Consider the following 17,591-nt stretch of genomic DNA (forward strand, 5'->3'; position numbering starts at 1 on the left):
TTTCTTTCTCTTTATCCCTCTCTCGCCTCTTTCTCTCTCTGTTTTTCTTTTTTCTCTTTTTCCTTTTTCTCTTTTTCTCAGCACGCCTCTTTCTTTCTCTCTGTTTTTTGTCTCCTTGCTCTCTCTCTCTCTTCTCTCTCTCTCTCTCTCTCTCTCTCTCTCTCTCTCTCTCTCTCTCTCTCTCTCTCTCTCTCTCTCTCTCTCTCTCTCTCTCTCTCTCTCTCTCTCTCTCTCTATCCCGATCTCCATATTCATCGGGACTAATTTTTTATTTGGGCTCACAAATCAATTCTGGCGTATGCTTGGAGAAGCAAACACGGGCAGCAGCGGCGGCGGACGAGAAGGCGGCTGTGGCGGACGAGAATGCGGCGGTGGAGTGGGCTACAGTGAATCTTAAGGTGGCGGCTGCGGTGAATCTATGGTGACGGTGGATCTGAATGCGGCGACGAGTGGGTAGCGGTAGCGCGTCGGATCTATGGTGGCGGTGGTGGATCTGGAGCGGCGATGGAGTGCGTAGCGGAAGCGCATCGTTTTTGGGAAGAGATGATTCCAAATATATGAGTCGTGGTGGGTTATGGTGGGGGTGGTTATGGCAATAACGGAGGGGGTTATGGCAGAGATGGAGGGGGTGGTTATGGCAATAACGCAGGGGGTTATGGCAGTGATGGAGGGGGTGGTTATGGCAATAACGGAGGGGGTGGTTATGGTGTTGGCGACGGTGGCATGGAGATGACTGTGAGTTACTATAGACTACTATGAATTTTTGTGCGGTGGCGGCTAGGGTTCAAATAGAGGCTAGGGTTTTCAAAGTCTGTAACTAAGAATACTATGGATGACTACGGACTACTATGGATTTCTATGAGTACGGACTTCTACGGATTTCTATGGGTATCTATGGATACTAGAGTCGAAAAACATTAAAAAAATTATTTTCATAATTTTCAATATTTATACAGAAAAAATAACGTTTTTATAATAGTGAACAAATATGAAAAAAAAAAAAGTGTACTACGTAAAAAAAATGAAAATGTAAAATATAAAATAAAAAATAATAAATGCAATTTAAATATTACTTTGTGCATATTTAATTTTTTGTATAGGAGGGCATTTTTGGAATGAAATTTATAAATGATGTGAAGCAAATGTTTAGTTTAACTTGTCATTTAGTTCAAATAAGTTTTGTCACTAGGGACCTATATCTTAAGGCCCCTTAAATGAAATGGCCTAAAAAGTTGGGATAGAATTTAAATAATTGATGGGCTGAATTTTTTTTATACACCTTTCCTCTCATTTTCCTGTAATTATAAAATAAGCCCTCACATTTTAAATAATTACATTTCCACCCCTTGAAAGCCCTTTTTGTTATTATATTATCCACACACTTTGTAAAATATTGCTTTGTTGTACCCATTATTTCCTTCCAATTTTCCTTAATTATAAAATCAGCCCTAATATTTTCTGATAATCACATTATGTGATTTTCTGATAATATTTTGTTATATCGGTCTTGGAAAAAATATTATAATTCCCCGTGTGTCAATATGAGTCAATCTCGTGCCAAGTGCAATGACTCACTAATATTGAGTATAATTGTGGATGCACTGGTGATATTAGTAGATGGTGGTGAATATTATCAACATAAATCACCATACGATTGACACCATATTACTTGTCACACACAATTTGTTACTTTTCACACATAATGTGAGCCATGTAACGTAATGGGTTTAGATTAAGTGGGCAAACTCCAACATTACGTTGTGGCCGATACGGGAAAACCACACCTGTTCTTGATCAATACGTCCCGTAGGTCTAGATATATACGATTACAATAACCAATATATACGTCACCGTTGCATGAAATATACCACGTCATTCAACTTCCAAATTTAGTTGTTTTTTATTTAATTAAACTACCCATTAACCTCCAAGCGGCCCTCAGGCATTTTTATATCGGTCTTGGAAAAAATAATATAATTCCATGTTTGTCAATATGAGCCAATTCGGTGCCAAGTGCAATGACTCACTAATATTGAGTATAAGTTGTTGATGCACTAGTTATATAAATAGATGGTGGTGAATGTTATCAACAGAAACCACTATAAGATTGACACGATATTACTTTTCACACACAATTTTTCAAGAATGGTAAAAAAAGTGCCTCCACGATTAAATTGTGCCTGCACAAATCATTTCAGTTTAAAATACTGCTTGCAACACCCATTATTTCCTTTCATTTTCCTGTAATTATAAAATCAGCCCTCGCATATTGGGATAATTACATTTTCACCCCTTTCAAGGCCTTTTTATTATTATATTATACACACGTCAATTTTTAAAATATTGTTTGTTGCACCCATTTTTTCCTCCCATTTTCATTTACTTACAAAATAAAATGGATTCAAGGCTACATGGTTCAAACTTGGTTCAACTCACCACCTTTCATGGACCGGTTTGGGTCGGTTCTTGACTCATTCGTTTTCGATCTTCGACCAAATGCGTTAAAAAATTCTAATGACCCTAATTATAAGTTATCTAAACACCTAAACACGCATTACAAATTAAATGCGCAATCACGGAAATTAAAATACGCAATTAAATAAATCAAGCGATATACAAAGGCTGTTACAAATCTCCCCCTTCATATTTACATCAATATTATTTAAGAAACATAATTAATATTTATAATAGAAACTCATCTTTGATATAAACGGAGTATATTATGTCTATTTAATATAAATCATAATTTGAGTGCTATACTATGAAAAAATATGCACACATCAAAAATACGAGTGGTAGAGTATATTCGCGTTTAATTAGTATGTTAACAAAAAGTTGTGAAAGTATTAATTTATATCTGCTTCGATGAAAACAAGATTTTTTAAGCGGCCTACTTGCCCATAAATCAATACGTGCAAATTATTTGGGCGTAGAATTTTTTTAAGTAAAAATGATTCAAGATAAATAATTAATATTTATACCAGAAACCCACCTTTGATATACAAGGAGTACGAAATGTCCGCTCAATATATGTACTGTTAGTATTGTTTTACTAGTATGTTTTACCCGCATGTAACATCGGCCAGATATGGTTTTAATAATTTCGAATTTTTCTGTGTAACTTATACAATCATTTGTGTCTTATGAATAAATTTGATGATATAAATCACAATTTGGGTATCATAGTTTGTCAAAATACTACACACATCAGATAAACTTGGAGTACAGTATATCCCATTGCCGCGTGTGAACAATATGTTTTACAGGAAGAATGTTATATCGGCCTGTACAAAAAAACATTTTTAAAATCCTACACGTCAATTGTATATGAGAAATAATCAAATCGTATATGAATCAGACACACATACATCGTATGTAAGGGTTTAATGTGCACAAAGTTTTATATTCATATAACTTATCAGAGTTGATTCTATAGTACCTATTTACAAAAAACATGTCCTTACAAAAAAAAAAAAAAACCACCAGTTCTAAAAAATACCACATGTGTTGCAAAATACAAAAAAAATCCCGTTAAACAACAACAACCCAATGTGTATACACTACTGTGCACTTCTCGTCAATAATGCATATGCTATTACATCGCGCCACTTTGTCATGGAGCAATTTTCCGCATCCGCCCAAACACTTTCATCATCTCTAGCAAAGCAGTAAGCATTCAAACACAAATATTCTCCGCAATCACTAGTACCCACCTGTTGGCGCGAGGGTATAACATCTTCGACTGTGTTTGGAGGCAAATCCAGCTGCATGGTTCTGTAGAAAAACCTCTTGTAAAACAAAGCCTACATCCAAAAACATAGAATTGTTAACTCTAATTTATAAGAAACACGTGTGAGTGAATGTAAATGAATAAGGACTTACAATTGTATCAGCAACGGATGTGTATGCGACATTCGTGATCGAGTTCATTAAATGTAAAGATCTATCTCTCGTGTCCAAAACATTCATATACCAATGGGTGCCATCGCAAATCGGAAAGAGAATGTACCTAGTCTCGCTAAAGTCGACTGACAAAAGTTCCATGAAAAATCTGTTGGATGGAGCAAATTCGTTTACCCGTGCCAGAAACTGATCAAACTCCTCGTCAGTGAGCATCGACAAATCCAACCCTTCTCTCTTTATTCGCGACAAAATACTTGCCTACGCATATTAAATTACACATGTTATATAATTGTATTTGTACTAGTTACCGAAACGTACACAATGAGAGCAAAACAAGTTTTACCTGGACATGTGAAGGAACCATACCAACCAAATGTTCCGCAAAGCTATCTGAGGCTAGATTGCATAACAAATATAAGTAGGAATCGATTGCGAAACTCGAAACCCACTTACCGAATAGTAGTGGTACAATTTCGGACCCAGCGACGCCTACGAAGTTTTCTGACCAAATGATTTCCTTAAAGTCACCTCGCATAATAAATTCATCAATGACCGCTCTTTCTCGATCTTGAATCTCAACCCGCCCTGTGTAACTGAGTTGCCCTTTATACGGTGAAAGTGAATCATCCATGACATCTGCAATTTCAACTGATAAAGGACTAACGCGCCCCCTACCACGTCCCCGTCCACGTCGACGTTCTCTCCGTTGCCTTTTGGGTGCCGGTGTAGTGGATCCCGGAGTGACAAAATCAAGCTCCTTTCTCTTCACCACGCGGTCACCTCTCTGTCTGATCCTCTTAACCATGGAGGACGGAGTGTAGACAACAAGTGCCTGTCTATCTCCCTCGTCCTCATTTTTCTGTTCCCCGTTATGGTCATCTTCTTCATTTTCATCATCTCCGCCTTCATGAAGTATTTCCGCACATAGATTCTGTTTAACAAAGCAAATTTATATGATTTATAACACATACGTATGTGTTTTACAAAGAACACGTATAGTTTTACAGTGAACACGTACACTGTTAACAAGTATATGTTTTACAATATAAACGTATATCTGTCATAATGAAAACGTATATCATGTACAATATCTAAGTATATCGTGTACAGCAAAACCATATATGCATGCTATAGAAAACATATTAAATCAGTTTATCAGTATGCGCATTGTACTTACCATGGAGGACGGAGGACTGTAGACAACCAGTGTATGTTCCCCGTTATCATCTTTTTTTTCATTTTCATCATCTGAATAATCACGAAGTATTTTCGCACATAGGTTCTGTTTTACACCTAAACACGCATGACAAATTAAATGCACAATCACAGAATTAAAATATGCAATTAAATAATGGCAAATGGCAAAAAGGCCCATCACATGGGACTTAAATGCATTTTGGTCCACAAAAAAAAAAAGCAGTATCTCAATTAAGCCCATTCCCATGTCTTTAGTCTAAAATACCCTCAATAATATAATGAGCTTATTGCAAATACCACCCCTGTGTAATCTCTAATTGTCAAATACCCCCCTGTAATAAAAAAACTCACTAACTCCCCCCTGTGTTAACGTTTTCGAAGCACACTGCACCCTTTTTTATTTTACGCTTTGACTAACTGTGAATAGACAAAGATACCCTTAGGGGTTTTTTACCAATTAGTAAAGTGTAATACCTAAATTTTAAAATCACTTTAATTTTATAAATATTATGTATTTATTTTTAATTCTTAAAAATTAAAATTAAAATTAAACAAGAATTAAATATATATTGTAATATTAAAAATTCTTATATTCTTTTTTTTATAGTATTTTTATATGCTTTGTAATTTTTTGTTACATTTTATATTAAATAACAATAATCATTAAAAAAAAAAGAAAAAAAAAAGTTCTTCTTCTCTGCCCACCACCACAACCATCTTCTCCATCTGCTCAACCTGCTGCTGCCCTGCTACACCACCACCACAATCTCAACCTGCGGCGGCGAATCTATGTTCTGGTGGCGGAGAGATCTCGGCGGCAAATCTATAATTCTTTCATTTAAATCATCAAGAAGACATTTATCTTCGTTGATTCTTAATATTTTTCAATATTAATGCCTCACAACTCGCCGGAATCAAAGTGTTTCCGTTCAATTTGCCCGGAAAACACTGGCCCCTCTCGAATCTACTTCGAACGAAACCCCCACCTTTAGAATTCGTCGGAAGATTTGGCCGAAAAGCCTGCCCCGTCGAACCTACTTTGGATTAGCCCGCGCCCTTAGATCTCGTCGGAAAAACTTGCCCGCATTCGTCGTTCTCGCTAGAAAACCGTGGTTGAAGGACGCAAGGGCTGAAAATCCTCATTATCGACGAATGCCAGAGGGGTGGGGTTCTTCAAGAACTTTGCGGCGACAAAGAGAAATTGGCGATGGAGGATGAGATACTCATGAAGGCGAAGAGGGAATAACCTCTGCTACGGACGGTATCACCGACGAGAAGAGTGGAGGAGGCGGTTGGTGGAAGGAAAGGGGAGGCGGTGGAAGAAGAAATTTGGGGAAGAAGACGATGAATTCCTTCGGATTTTTTTTTATTCTTTTTTTTTCCCTGTATTCTTTATGTTTGTTTTAACAATTTTGATAATTACAATTTAGTCCTATAACTTTAGATTATTTATAATTAAATCAATCTGGTTTTTTTTCCTCTTATAAAGGGGTATTTATGTCATTTCACCCTCAAAATAGAATAAAAAATCGCACATTCCGCGAGTGACATACACGATTTGCCTCCAGGGGTCCGAATGCCTTGACTTTGTTAACATAGGGGGGAGTTAGTGAGTTTTTTTTCCACAGGGGGGTATTTGACAATTAGAGATTACACAGGGGTGGTATTTGCAATTACCTCATAATATAATTCTTATCAATTCCACCCATTATACTCTAACTTTCTTAATATTACACATTGACCCCGAATTTAAACAAATATATCACATTAACCCCAAAACGTTTTTTTTTTCAGAAAATAATTTTTTTCAGAAATGTTTTTTTTTCCGGCCAGATTCCGGCATTGACTTTTTTTTTTTTTTTTTTTTTGAAACTTTTTTTTTTTCCTGAATTTTTTTTTTTCCGGCAGGTCAACCACCGTTGACCGCCGGTCTCCGGCGTTGACTTTTTTTTTTTTTGAATTGTTTTTCTTAGAAAAAAAATATTTTAATTAATATTACTGTCTTGGCTACTAAATTACTGTCTCAGACAGTAATATTACTGTTTGAAAAGTAATTTTATGAATATTATTTTTCCGAACAGTAATATTATTAATATTATTGTCTAAGACAGTTAAATTACTGTTGGAGACATTAATTTAACATCCAATGCAGTAATATTAATTAAAATAATTTTTTTTAAGAAAAAAAAAAAGTCAATTAACAGTTAGATTACTGTCTCCGACAGTTAAATAACTGCCGGAGACAGTAATTTAGCAACGAATACAGTAATATTAATTAAAAATATTTTTTTTAAGAATAAAATAGTCAATTAACAGTTAAATTACTGTCTCCGACAGTTAAATAACTGCTGGAGACAGTAATTTAGCTACGAATACAGTAATATTAATTAAAATATTTTTGAAGAAAAAAAAAAACAAAAGAGTCAATTAACAGTTAAATTACTGTCTCCGACAGTTAAATAACTGCCGGAGCAGTAATTTAGCAGCCAAGACAGTAATATTAATTAAAATATTTTTTTAAGAAAAAACAAAATTATAAAAAAAGAAAAAAAAAAGTCAACGCCGGAGACCCGGCGGTCAACGGCAGTTGACCGGCCGGAAAAAAATTTCAGGAAAAAAAAATTTCAAAAAAAAAAAAAAAAAAGTCAACGACGGTCAACGGCGGCGACCGGCGGTCTCCGGTGGTGGCGGGTCAAAATTGGGGTCAAAATTGAAATAAGGGTTAAAATTGGTTAATTGATGAAATTGGGCTAAATTGGGGTGTAAATCATGAAATTGGAGTTAAATTGGGTTTCAATGAATTGGGGGTAATTTTGGTATATATAAAAGGATTTTCCTTATTTCCAAATAAGTTTGAATGGGCTGAATTTATTTGAAAGACAAAAAAGTTGGATGTCCCTCTTTTAATTAAGTGCCCTTGTCATGGGCCTATTTGTCATTACCCCATTAAATAAATCATGCAATATGGAGATGGTGTTACAAATCTCCCCCCTCATATTGTTAGTGAAGTAATTAATACTTGGAATTTAATTAGGGATTATTTGACAAAACCCCCTCATATGACATTTCCTATTAGAGGGGGTCCATTTTTTTTCACCTTTTTGAGATAAATCCATAATTTAATTTTAAAATATATAGTACAATTATACCCTCCACCAAACTCGTCCAAATCTCACGGCGTTTAACCCTAGCCACGTTATCTCTTCCTCACTCTTTCTCTCGATCCATATTTCCATCTTCCCCATCCACCCTCTTTTTTTTCCGTTTTTCTTCTCTCGACGGGCGGAATTCGATATGTCCATCTTCCCCATCCACCCACTCTTTCTTCCGATTTTCTTCTCTTGGCGGCCGGAATGACATAAAATGGAAGAGAAGACATAACCAGAAAAAATTCGATGATGACAAGGCTTAATCCATCGGATCTGGAATCGACAAGCAGATCTTTGTGAGGGATTTTTGTTCTGCAATATTGATGTTCCAATCAGGTACGTATTTGTGGGGAATTTTATTTTGTAGCAACCCTTTTATTTTCTTATTAATTAATGCTTGGGGGAAAAAGAAAAACAAAATAAAAAATCATTACTTCTGTACGTGGATACCATTTCTTCAGAAATTCATTTTTCATATTTGTAAATTAATCGAAGATTCGGTAATGGCAGCTATGAAGTTCACAGGTAGTACAATGATGCTCGCTCGCCCGATATTCCGACCCACACTTCATCCCCAAATACCCATCCGTTTATTCCGGACCAATTTGCCGCCGGTCACCGGTTTTGGTGCTTTCCGGTGCGCGGCGACTAAATCCGGCGGCCAGGAGAAGAAGTCTCCGGCCCGGCTTGCTGAGGTTCAGCGGCTCTTGTATCTGGCCGAGGAGCGCTACAAAGCTGCTGGAGGTGGTGTCGAGCCGATTCCCAAAATAACACTAGGTAAATTCAATTTATTTTTGAAATTACTTTTTTAATTTGTCGTGTTTGATAATTATATTTCGATTCCGATTGTAGTTGTTTGAACACTAAATTGAATTACAGTGTTGTACTGGATTTTGATTGTTGATGATTGGTAGCATTAAAAGTTCAATTGAACCACTTTTTATGTGTATACACTATCCAGTTAATTCTCTTCATAAGAATCGACCATAGTTTTAATTTCAATTTCTCCAGTTAATTCTCTTCACAAGTTTTAATTTGTAGCTGTTTAAGATGTTGGTTTGCTGCTGTTTTTGTTGCTGTCATTTTTTCTCTATATCCATAAATAAACTATATGATGGTTAATAAAATAGAAGTGACAACTAGTCGAATTGTTGAATGAGGTATTATATATATATATATGAGATTTTCAATATACTTTTGAGGCTCCTTCATGTTTTCGATCACTATTTGAGTATTTGTTATTACACTTTTGTTGTAATTTTTTAGTGGATTAACTTATTTCGTAGTGGCTTATGTTAATATTCTAGTGGATTTCGAGAATTTTTGTATGGGTTTTGACGAGATTATAGTGGATTTTAAATTCTTGCTTTGGAGACCGATTTTTAGTGAATGAATTAAATTGACACGTTGTTGTCTTATTTTTCTTTGATTTAGGTTCTTGCACAAGCGGGTGATGGGAGCAAGTGGGACGATGTTGAGTGATGATAAGTTTGTAGTGTTTATCACCGGGTTACTCTAACCTAACGAAAACCACGAGCAACACTATCATAAATTCGGAAGCTTGTAGTGGATTTTGATAGGTTTGTTGTTGATGCATAAGTGTTTTTCTACGATAAGTTTTTAGTGGATTAAACATATATTACGTTAATTTTGTAGTGGATTACTTTAACCTATAAAGTGGATTTTGATAACTTTGTAGTGGATTTTGATAATTTTGTAATGGATTACGTTAATTCGTAGTGGATTATGTAAATTCTTATTCGGCTCGATACGTTTAATTTGTAGTCCACTATATTAATATGAAAGTTGATTTTACGATAATTTTATAATGATTTCTACGTTAATCGAATAGTGGTTTTCGATGAATTTATAGTGGTTTTCAATGAGTATGTAGTGGATTTCAATCCATATATTATGTTAATTTTGTAGTGGATTACTTTAACCTATAAAGTGGATTTTGATAACTTTGTAGTGGATTTTGATAATTTTGTAATGGATTACGTTAATTCGTAGTGGATTATGTAAATTTTTATTCGATCTCGATACGTTTGTAGTGCACTATATTAATATGAAAGTTGATTTTACGATAATTTTATACTAATTTCAACTTTAATCGAATAGTGGCTTCTGATGAATTTATAGTGGTTTTCAATGAGTATGTAGTGGATTTCAATCCATATATTATGTTAATTTTGTAGTGGATTACTTTAACCTATAAAGTGGATTTTGATAACTTTGTAGTGGATGTTTTTTAATTTTGTAATGAATTACGTTAATTCGTAGTGGATTATGTAAATTTTTATTCGATTTCGATGCATTTGTAGTGCAATATATTAATATTAAAGTTGATTACGGATAATTTCATACCGATTTCTACGTTACTCGAATAGTGTTTTTCAATGAATTTATAGTGGTTTTCAATGAGTATGTAGAGGATTTCAATCCATATATTACGTTAATGTATTGATTTTAATAATTTTGTAATGGATTACGTTAATTCGTAGTGGATTATGTAAATTTTTATTTGATTTCGATACGTTTGTGGTGCATTATATTAATATTAAAGTTGATTACGATATTTTCATATTGATTTCTACTTTAATCGAATAGTGGTTTTCGATGAATTTATAGTGGTTTTCAATAAGTATATAGTGGATTTCAATTTTTTATTAAACTTGCGGTAAAAAAAACCAATTAAAACAAATGAAAATTGAAAAGAAAAATATATATTTTTTAAATCGAAATTACAAAAAGATTGTAAAAGATGAATTTATAGTGGTGTTCAATGAGTATGTTAGTGGATTTCAATTTTATTGTTAAACTTGGATAAAAAAACCAATTAGAAAAATGAAAATTGAAAAAAAAATAAATATATTTTTTAAATCAAAATTCTAAAAAGATTGTAAAAAGAATCAAAAGGAAAATGAAATGCCGTGACTTGCATTTAACGAGAGATTTGGGGGGAGTTGGTGAGAGATTTAGGGGGAGTTATTTTAGGGGAGTTACTTTAATCATTTATTTTAATTATATTTTTATAAATATAATAAGGGTAAATGAGGTATTAACCTTAATGAGGGGTTATCCCTCATAGTAAATAAAAATATGGATTTAGGCCTCTAAGGAATTTGTATGAGGGGGTTATCTCATATAACCCCATTTAATTATTACAACATATATTATAATTATAATTTATTATTTATTATTTATTATTTATAATAGATTTAATTGTTATTTAATTATTGGGTGTTTTTTCCATGTAATAAAAACCGGATTTACTAGCCCTTTTTCTCTAATGGGTTGGGCTTCACAAATTGGATATTAGGTAAATGAATAAGTTTATTAAATTAAAAAAAAAAAAAAACGACGTCGTATAGGCGATAGAGAGGGGTCTATTTGTAATTTCCGTCATCTAGGGTTTGGGCTCGAGTGTTAAAAAGGTTTAAAAACCCTTCAGAAATTTCATTTTATTTTCTGTTGCTGGCAGTACCGCCGTCTTTACACCTCTGATCGGAGCTTAGAAATCCTCCGCCGGCAATCATGGGTAAATAAATTTACCAGCGCCGCCCTTCGCCATTTCTCCATTGTTAACTCGGTTATTCGTAATCGAATCTCAATCGTGTTGATTTTTTTTTGCACAATGAATCACGGAAATTGGGTATTTTTGCAGGTATTTCTAGGGATTCCATGCACAAGAGGCGTGAAACTGGAGGAAAGAAGAAAGCCTGGAGGAAGAAGCGAAAGTAATTTTATTTTATTTTATTTTTCCAATTAATTTTTCTATGTGCAGTTATTTTTTCGGATTTAATTAAATGTTCATTTTTTCAGATTTGTCTTCTGCTTAATTCAATTGGCTTGCATCTGTTGTACATTTCTGAAAAAAAGAAGAAAAAAATCAGATCTTTAATTTTTTTTACTTCATATACCTAAATCGGATCCATTTGGTTCATTAAACCCTAATTTTTGTTGTTATGCCCAAAATTTTATTATTACCTACTGTTCTTATTGTAATTAGGGTTTCTAATTTGTAATTTTTCGGACCCTATATCTTATAATTGAATTCGATTGGTTGATTCTATTTTGTGTACTCTGTTAGGTACGAGCTCGGAAGACAGCCAGCGAACACAAAGCTGTCGAGTAACAAGACAGTGCGTAGAGTGAGGGTGCGTGGTGGTAATGTGAAGTGGCGTGCGTTGAGGCTCGATACTGGAAATTTCTCTTGGGGGAGTGAGGCTGTGACCAGAAAGACCCGTATTCTCGATGTGGTTTACAATGCGTCGAACAATGAGTTGGTTAGGACAAAGACTTTGGTGAAGAGTGCTATTATTCAAGTTGATGCTGCGCCTTTCAAGCAGTGGTACCTTCAGCATTATGGAGTCGACATCTCTCGCAAGAAGAAGGCTGCTGTCAAGAAGGAAGGAGAGGTAATAATAACTTTAGTTTTGTTTTTTGGTTGCTTTTTTTTTTCTTGTGTTTAATCTTCTATATTATTATTGACACAAATGGTCTTGTTAAAGTTGTTTGGTTTTTGTGTTTTAGCTAGGAAAATTAAACATGACGGTATTGAAAAATGAACCAAAACTAGGGGTGAAAATTGAATGAATTGGATAGGAAATCGGTACTTCAGAAAAAAAATCCCATTTTTTTCGAAATCGAAAATTAATTCCTTCATAAAAAATGTTTCAAATTCGAAATTTTTTGGATCCGTATCAGTGGACTTCGGAATTCCAATATTTTAGTCATCTATAACATAAAGTTTATGATGGTACTGATATTGTAGGTGTAATTTTTGGAAAATAATTGGAATGTTTTGGAAATAAAATTGGATAGGAAATTGTTATATAATATGTATTCCAATTCGAAAATGGGAACTTTCGGAATTCCGAATGAAAATTATTGCACCAAAATCAATTTTTTTATACCGGAATTGGAAATTCTAGTTCCAATTTCCACCCGTAACGAAAACACTATACTGTTTTGGACTGGAAAATTGTTTTCACTATTGTCCTTGTTCCAAATATAGTATTTCGACAACATGTAATTGCTTAGGAAGTTGCCATAATTTTGTAGGTTATATAACCTTGTTATGATTTACACTATTAGTTATCGACTTTCTAGATTAATTTGATTTAACTTTTTATTTGACTTCACTGTAGGAGGCTGAGGCTGCTGCCACCGAAGAGGCGAAGAAGAGCAACCATGTGCAGAGGAAAATTGAGAAGCGCCAAGAGGAGCGTAAAATCGACACACATATTGAGGAGCAATTTGGCAGTGGTCGTTTGTTAGCTGCCATTTCTTCACGCCCAGGCCAGTGCGGCCGTGCTGATGGGTATGTATTTTCATCTCCTCCGTTTTTCCTCTTTACTTAACGAGTAAATGCTAAAAACATTGAATTATGATTTTATGATTAATTACAGTTCTTAATAGTTTTTTGTAATCTCTTTTATGGGGTCGAATTCTCCCTGTGGCTTACTATATTTGATTTCTTGACGACTTCAATTAGCTCTGTAATAGTGCTGACATCACCTATCTGATGTTGCGTTTTTATTTTTGGTGTGGATATAGTTATATTCTGGAGGGGAAGGAGTTGGAGTTTTACATGAAGAAAATCCAGAAGAAGAAAGGAAAAGGTGCAACTGCATAAGCTGCTGTCTTGTGCTGATTACGGAAGTTTTCCGATCCAAACCCTTAATTTCATATTTTATGTTTATCGTTCGAAAGAGTGGAACAATAGTTTGGTTGATCTTTTTAGAGTTATATTTCACATTTCATTTGTCACTGATGTGAGGATAATCTTTTAATTAGAGGCTCGAGTTTTGTTTTCTTTTTGGCTGATTGATTGCTTTGATCTATTGGCTGCGGACTTAGCTGTTGTAAGTTTTGTTTATTTTGTTAAATTCGAATTGAAATTATCCGATTTTCGTAAAATTTATAGTAATTAGTTGGCCTCGATTATATCACATTTTAAAGATCTTTTCATTGTCAAGTGTTGGAACGATGATCTTCTGTTGGTCTAAATGATCGAAATCATCATCCGTAATTCTATGCTAGAAAAAATTTCTAGATTTTTTTTATGTAAATATAATTTTGATTGTATAATTGTTGTGAAATTTATGCGAGAGAGAGAGACACTCATCTTCATTTCTTTGCAAGTACATAATAATATTACAGGGGAGAAAAAAGAACTGGATAGTTCTCTCTAGTGTAAGTGAAAACATTAGTCTCGTTTAGCAAACGAAAAAAAAATTGATTTTAAATTCAAACCACCGTGTTAAATTTCTTGCTCCGACGAAAATCGCCAACAAGAAGCACAAGTTTCCGCAATCGAGGTCGGCCCTAATCCTTCCCCATAAAAGCGCCCTTGTTTCCCATTCTTGAAGGTGTTTTGAGTGACTGGTAACAAGAATCATTTCTCACAAGAATATACTCCCAACTCTCGAAATCCTCCTCAACTCCTTTCACCGATTAAATCGAGACTAAAATAATCCAATTCTCCGAAATCTCAGCACCCAATGCTTCTCAAAATGTCTCTCAATTTCTCGATCACTAATCGAGGATCAGCATAAGATCCAGCAAGATGAATCGGATGATACTGCAACCCTCTCCACATCGCAATCAGCTCAAAGTGGGGCCGCCTGTACTCGCTACTAACTATCTCCAAAATCACCGCATTTTGACCCGCCGAAACAATATGGGTCAGCCCCGCCCCGTGGGCCCCAACGATGACATCAGCATCTTGAATAGCCCTAACTTGCTCCTTCATCGCCATGTGTGCAAAAAGCCCGTTAACCACATTCAATCTACACTCCGAATAATTCGAAGCCCAATTATTTATAGAATCGAACACTTCCCTTTCATTGCTAAGCCTCGTTTGTACTTTACCACCGTGACGTGGATGGGCAAGATAGTCCTCCCTTCGGACAAAGAGGATGTTACGGGCCGAGGGCATTTTGGTAGTTTTGTGCCGGTCGACCGGAAAACCGAATGATGCCCTTATCATTTCTCCGAATTCGGCAATTCGGGCCGTTTTCTGGTCGTCCGGCTTTTGCCATAGTTCGTGGGCGGAGGCTCCTTTGCAGTTTATTTGTTCGGAGAGGCCCTTGAATAGAGCGGTTTCGTATCCTAGAGGGGCCAGGATGACGTGGCGGAAACATACCGGGCCCGTGAAATTCTTGGCGTAAGTGAGGCTCGAGAATAGTGCTCTCCATGTTTCTTCCAGTTGAGTCTTGATTATATTAAAGAAAAAACGAAGCGATGGTTTACTTAAACCGGAAAAATAGAATTTTTTTGGGTTTATTGCATTCGGCACCCCTATGTTATTTTTTTTTCTAATTGTTGAAAAACAACCCATGATGTTTTATTGGCAAAAACCCCCTAAAGATTCAATTTTTAAGGGATTTTTTAGCCGATAAAATAACGTGGGGGCTTTTTTAGGAATTCGATATGACACGGGGGTGCTAAATGCAATAAACTCGAGAAAAAAAAAACCATGGAATATTAAGGAGTTATTGTTATTACCTCACAATGGCCGTCGAGGAAAACTAAATGCGGTCGATTGGGCAAGCCGGTGACTCTTGAAGCTACGTACGTACTGTACCAATCGGTTACTGTGTGAAACATGTTTGCGTATTCGAAACGAGTGACTAATATAGTTGGCTCTTCGATCCACTGAAAATGATAAACCAGTTTCATGAACGTCGAGCTAAGATCACGAATAAAAATTCACGTAATTCAAATCAATAATTCATTCTGCAGTACACAATGCAATGTATTATTTGATCTACCACAATACGCCACTAACCAAACTTAAAGGCGTTTAAAATAGTTACATTTGAATTTTTCGTGTTAAGCATCAAAACCCCGGATAGGCGAAACTCTCCAAAAGAGTGGCCATGCTCGATTCTTTGTCGAGCCATTTTTTTTCTTAATTTGCCAATTATTCTTCTACTATATTTTCAAACACAGCACAAAAAGGAAGGAATGCTGTTCTCATTTGAAACCAGATTACGGACAATTAATTAGCTTCGATCGCGTAGTTCCGATCACATTAAACTTGAGACCCCACACGAATTTTCACCGGCAGAAATTATAACAATCCAAAAAAAAAAAATTCAGTTAAAAAACTTTCCATACAAGAAACAAAAAGATTCCAAATCCTTTCACAAGATCATACATCCAAAATCTATTAATTGCATATTTAATGAACTAAAAAACAAAATCAAGATCCAATAAACCCTAAAGATCCAATCTTTAACAATCAAAAACAAAAAAAAAAAAAAAAAAAAAAAAAAACCCAGATCACGAAAATCGATATAAACTAACCTCAGAGCAAATAAAATCAGTGGCATCAACTAACCGAATAGAATCGATCAACCCACGCATAGTGTGCCTCTGAACAGCACCTTCCTGTACGTATTTATCCAGAAATTTCTCGTCGGCGAGTTTTCCCCCACCTCTCGATCCGCCGCCGCCGTCAATCTGAAAAGCCCCATCTTCGAAATTCGGCAATTCTTCGTCTTCGCCTCTGCCCACCACGCTCTCCAATTTCTCTCCCCCCTTCGACATCAGAATTCTGTCCGGGATCATGCGAATTCTCCCGCCTTCGCAAATCGAGCTCCTCAGGGTTTCGCTGTAGAAGCACCTGAACCACCCGCCGCCGCCGGAGGCGGCGGCGGGTTTGACAGCGTCGACGCGGTGGGTGAAGCCGTTGCCGAAATAGGCTTCGCAGGAGCGGAAGGGGGTGTTGGGGGTCTGCGACCAAGGGAGGTAGGAGGGTAATATGGGCCAGGGTTTGACGGAGAGAGGGGGGTGGGGTGGGGGGTGATGCGACGGCGGGGGGTGGTGGTTAATCGGCGGGGGGTGGCGGTGGTCGGGGTGGTAGGAGAAGTAGAGGTAGAGAGAGAAGGAGTTGAGTGCGAAGAGAGAGAGGAGAATTTTCAGCGCTTTACTGTTCATGTTCCGATGTTGCTGATGCTGATGCTGTTGTTTCTCTCTCTTCACTTTCTCTCTCTTGAATTTTTGATTGCTGAAGTTTTAACTAAACACTTCTAACTGAGGTTTAGTTTAGGTAAGTGTGTGAAATAAGCCAATGGGATGCCGACACGTAGGACTTGTTCCATACTTTTGTTTTTGGAGATCAAATTAAAATGTGTTGACCAAAATTGAGTTACTATTATTGACATTTGAATCGAATTTTTGAATTATAAGAAAATTTCTGGGTTTGGACTAATGATTTTCATTTTGAATTATGTAAAATTCAGATTGTAATTTATCTATAAAAAAATTCTGATTTGATGTATATATGAGATTCCGGTTTTTTTCTTTAAAAATTGTATTTAAAATATC

General features: G+C 35.7%; 3 protein-coding genes across 3 annotated transcripts; 2 read left to right on the forward strand and 1 right to left on the reverse strand.

Annotated features, from left to right (window-relative positions):
* The first annotated feature begins 8,326 nt into the window (after positions 1-8,326).
* On the forward strand, positions 8,327-10,070 carry LOC148768714 (uncharacterized). The gene is made up of 3 exons (XM_088822213.1): positions 8,327-8,585; positions 8,760-9,026; positions 9,684-10,070. Exons 1-3 carry the CDS (start codon positions 8,573-8,575, stop codon positions 9,701-9,703), a joined length of 300 nt encoding a protein of 99 aa, XP_088678339.1. The 5' UTR covers positions 8,327-8,572; the 3' UTR covers positions 9,704-10,070.
* Positions 10,071-11,655: 1,585 nt separating this feature from the next.
* LOC105962062 (small ribosomal subunit protein eS8) lies at positions 11,656-14,174 on the forward strand. Its single transcript, XM_012986336.2, has 5 exons — positions 11,656-11,790; positions 11,917-11,989; positions 12,343-12,670; positions 13,403-13,575; positions 13,812-14,174. The coding sequence occupies exons 1-5, from the start codon at positions 11,787-11,789 to the stop codon at positions 13,888-13,890; spliced, it is 657 nt and encodes a 218-aa protein (XP_012841790.1). The 5' UTR covers positions 11,656-11,786; the 3' UTR covers positions 13,891-14,174.
* A 171-nt stretch (positions 14,175-14,345) lies between these two features.
* Positions 14,346-17,543, reverse strand: XYLT (beta-1,2-xylosyltransferase). The gene is made up of 3 exons (XM_012986335.2): positions 16,569-17,543; positions 15,765-15,914; positions 14,346-15,471 (listed from the first exon to the last, which is right to left on the reverse strand). The coding sequence occupies exons 1-3, from the start codon at positions 17,199-17,201 to the stop codon at positions 14,749-14,751; spliced, it is 1,506 nt and encodes a 501-aa protein (XP_012841789.1). The 5' UTR covers positions 17,202-17,543; the 3' UTR covers positions 14,346-14,748.
* Between the last annotated feature and the right edge of the window lie 48 nt (positions 17,544-17,591).

Source organism: Erythranthe guttata, chromosome 8 (genome assembly GCF_056151865.1).
Source record: "Erythranthe guttata isolate IM_541 chromosome 8, IM_541, whole genome shotgun sequence".
Taxonomy (NCBI): Eukaryota; Viridiplantae; Streptophyta; class Magnoliopsida; order Lamiales; family Phrymaceae; genus Erythranthe; species Erythranthe guttata.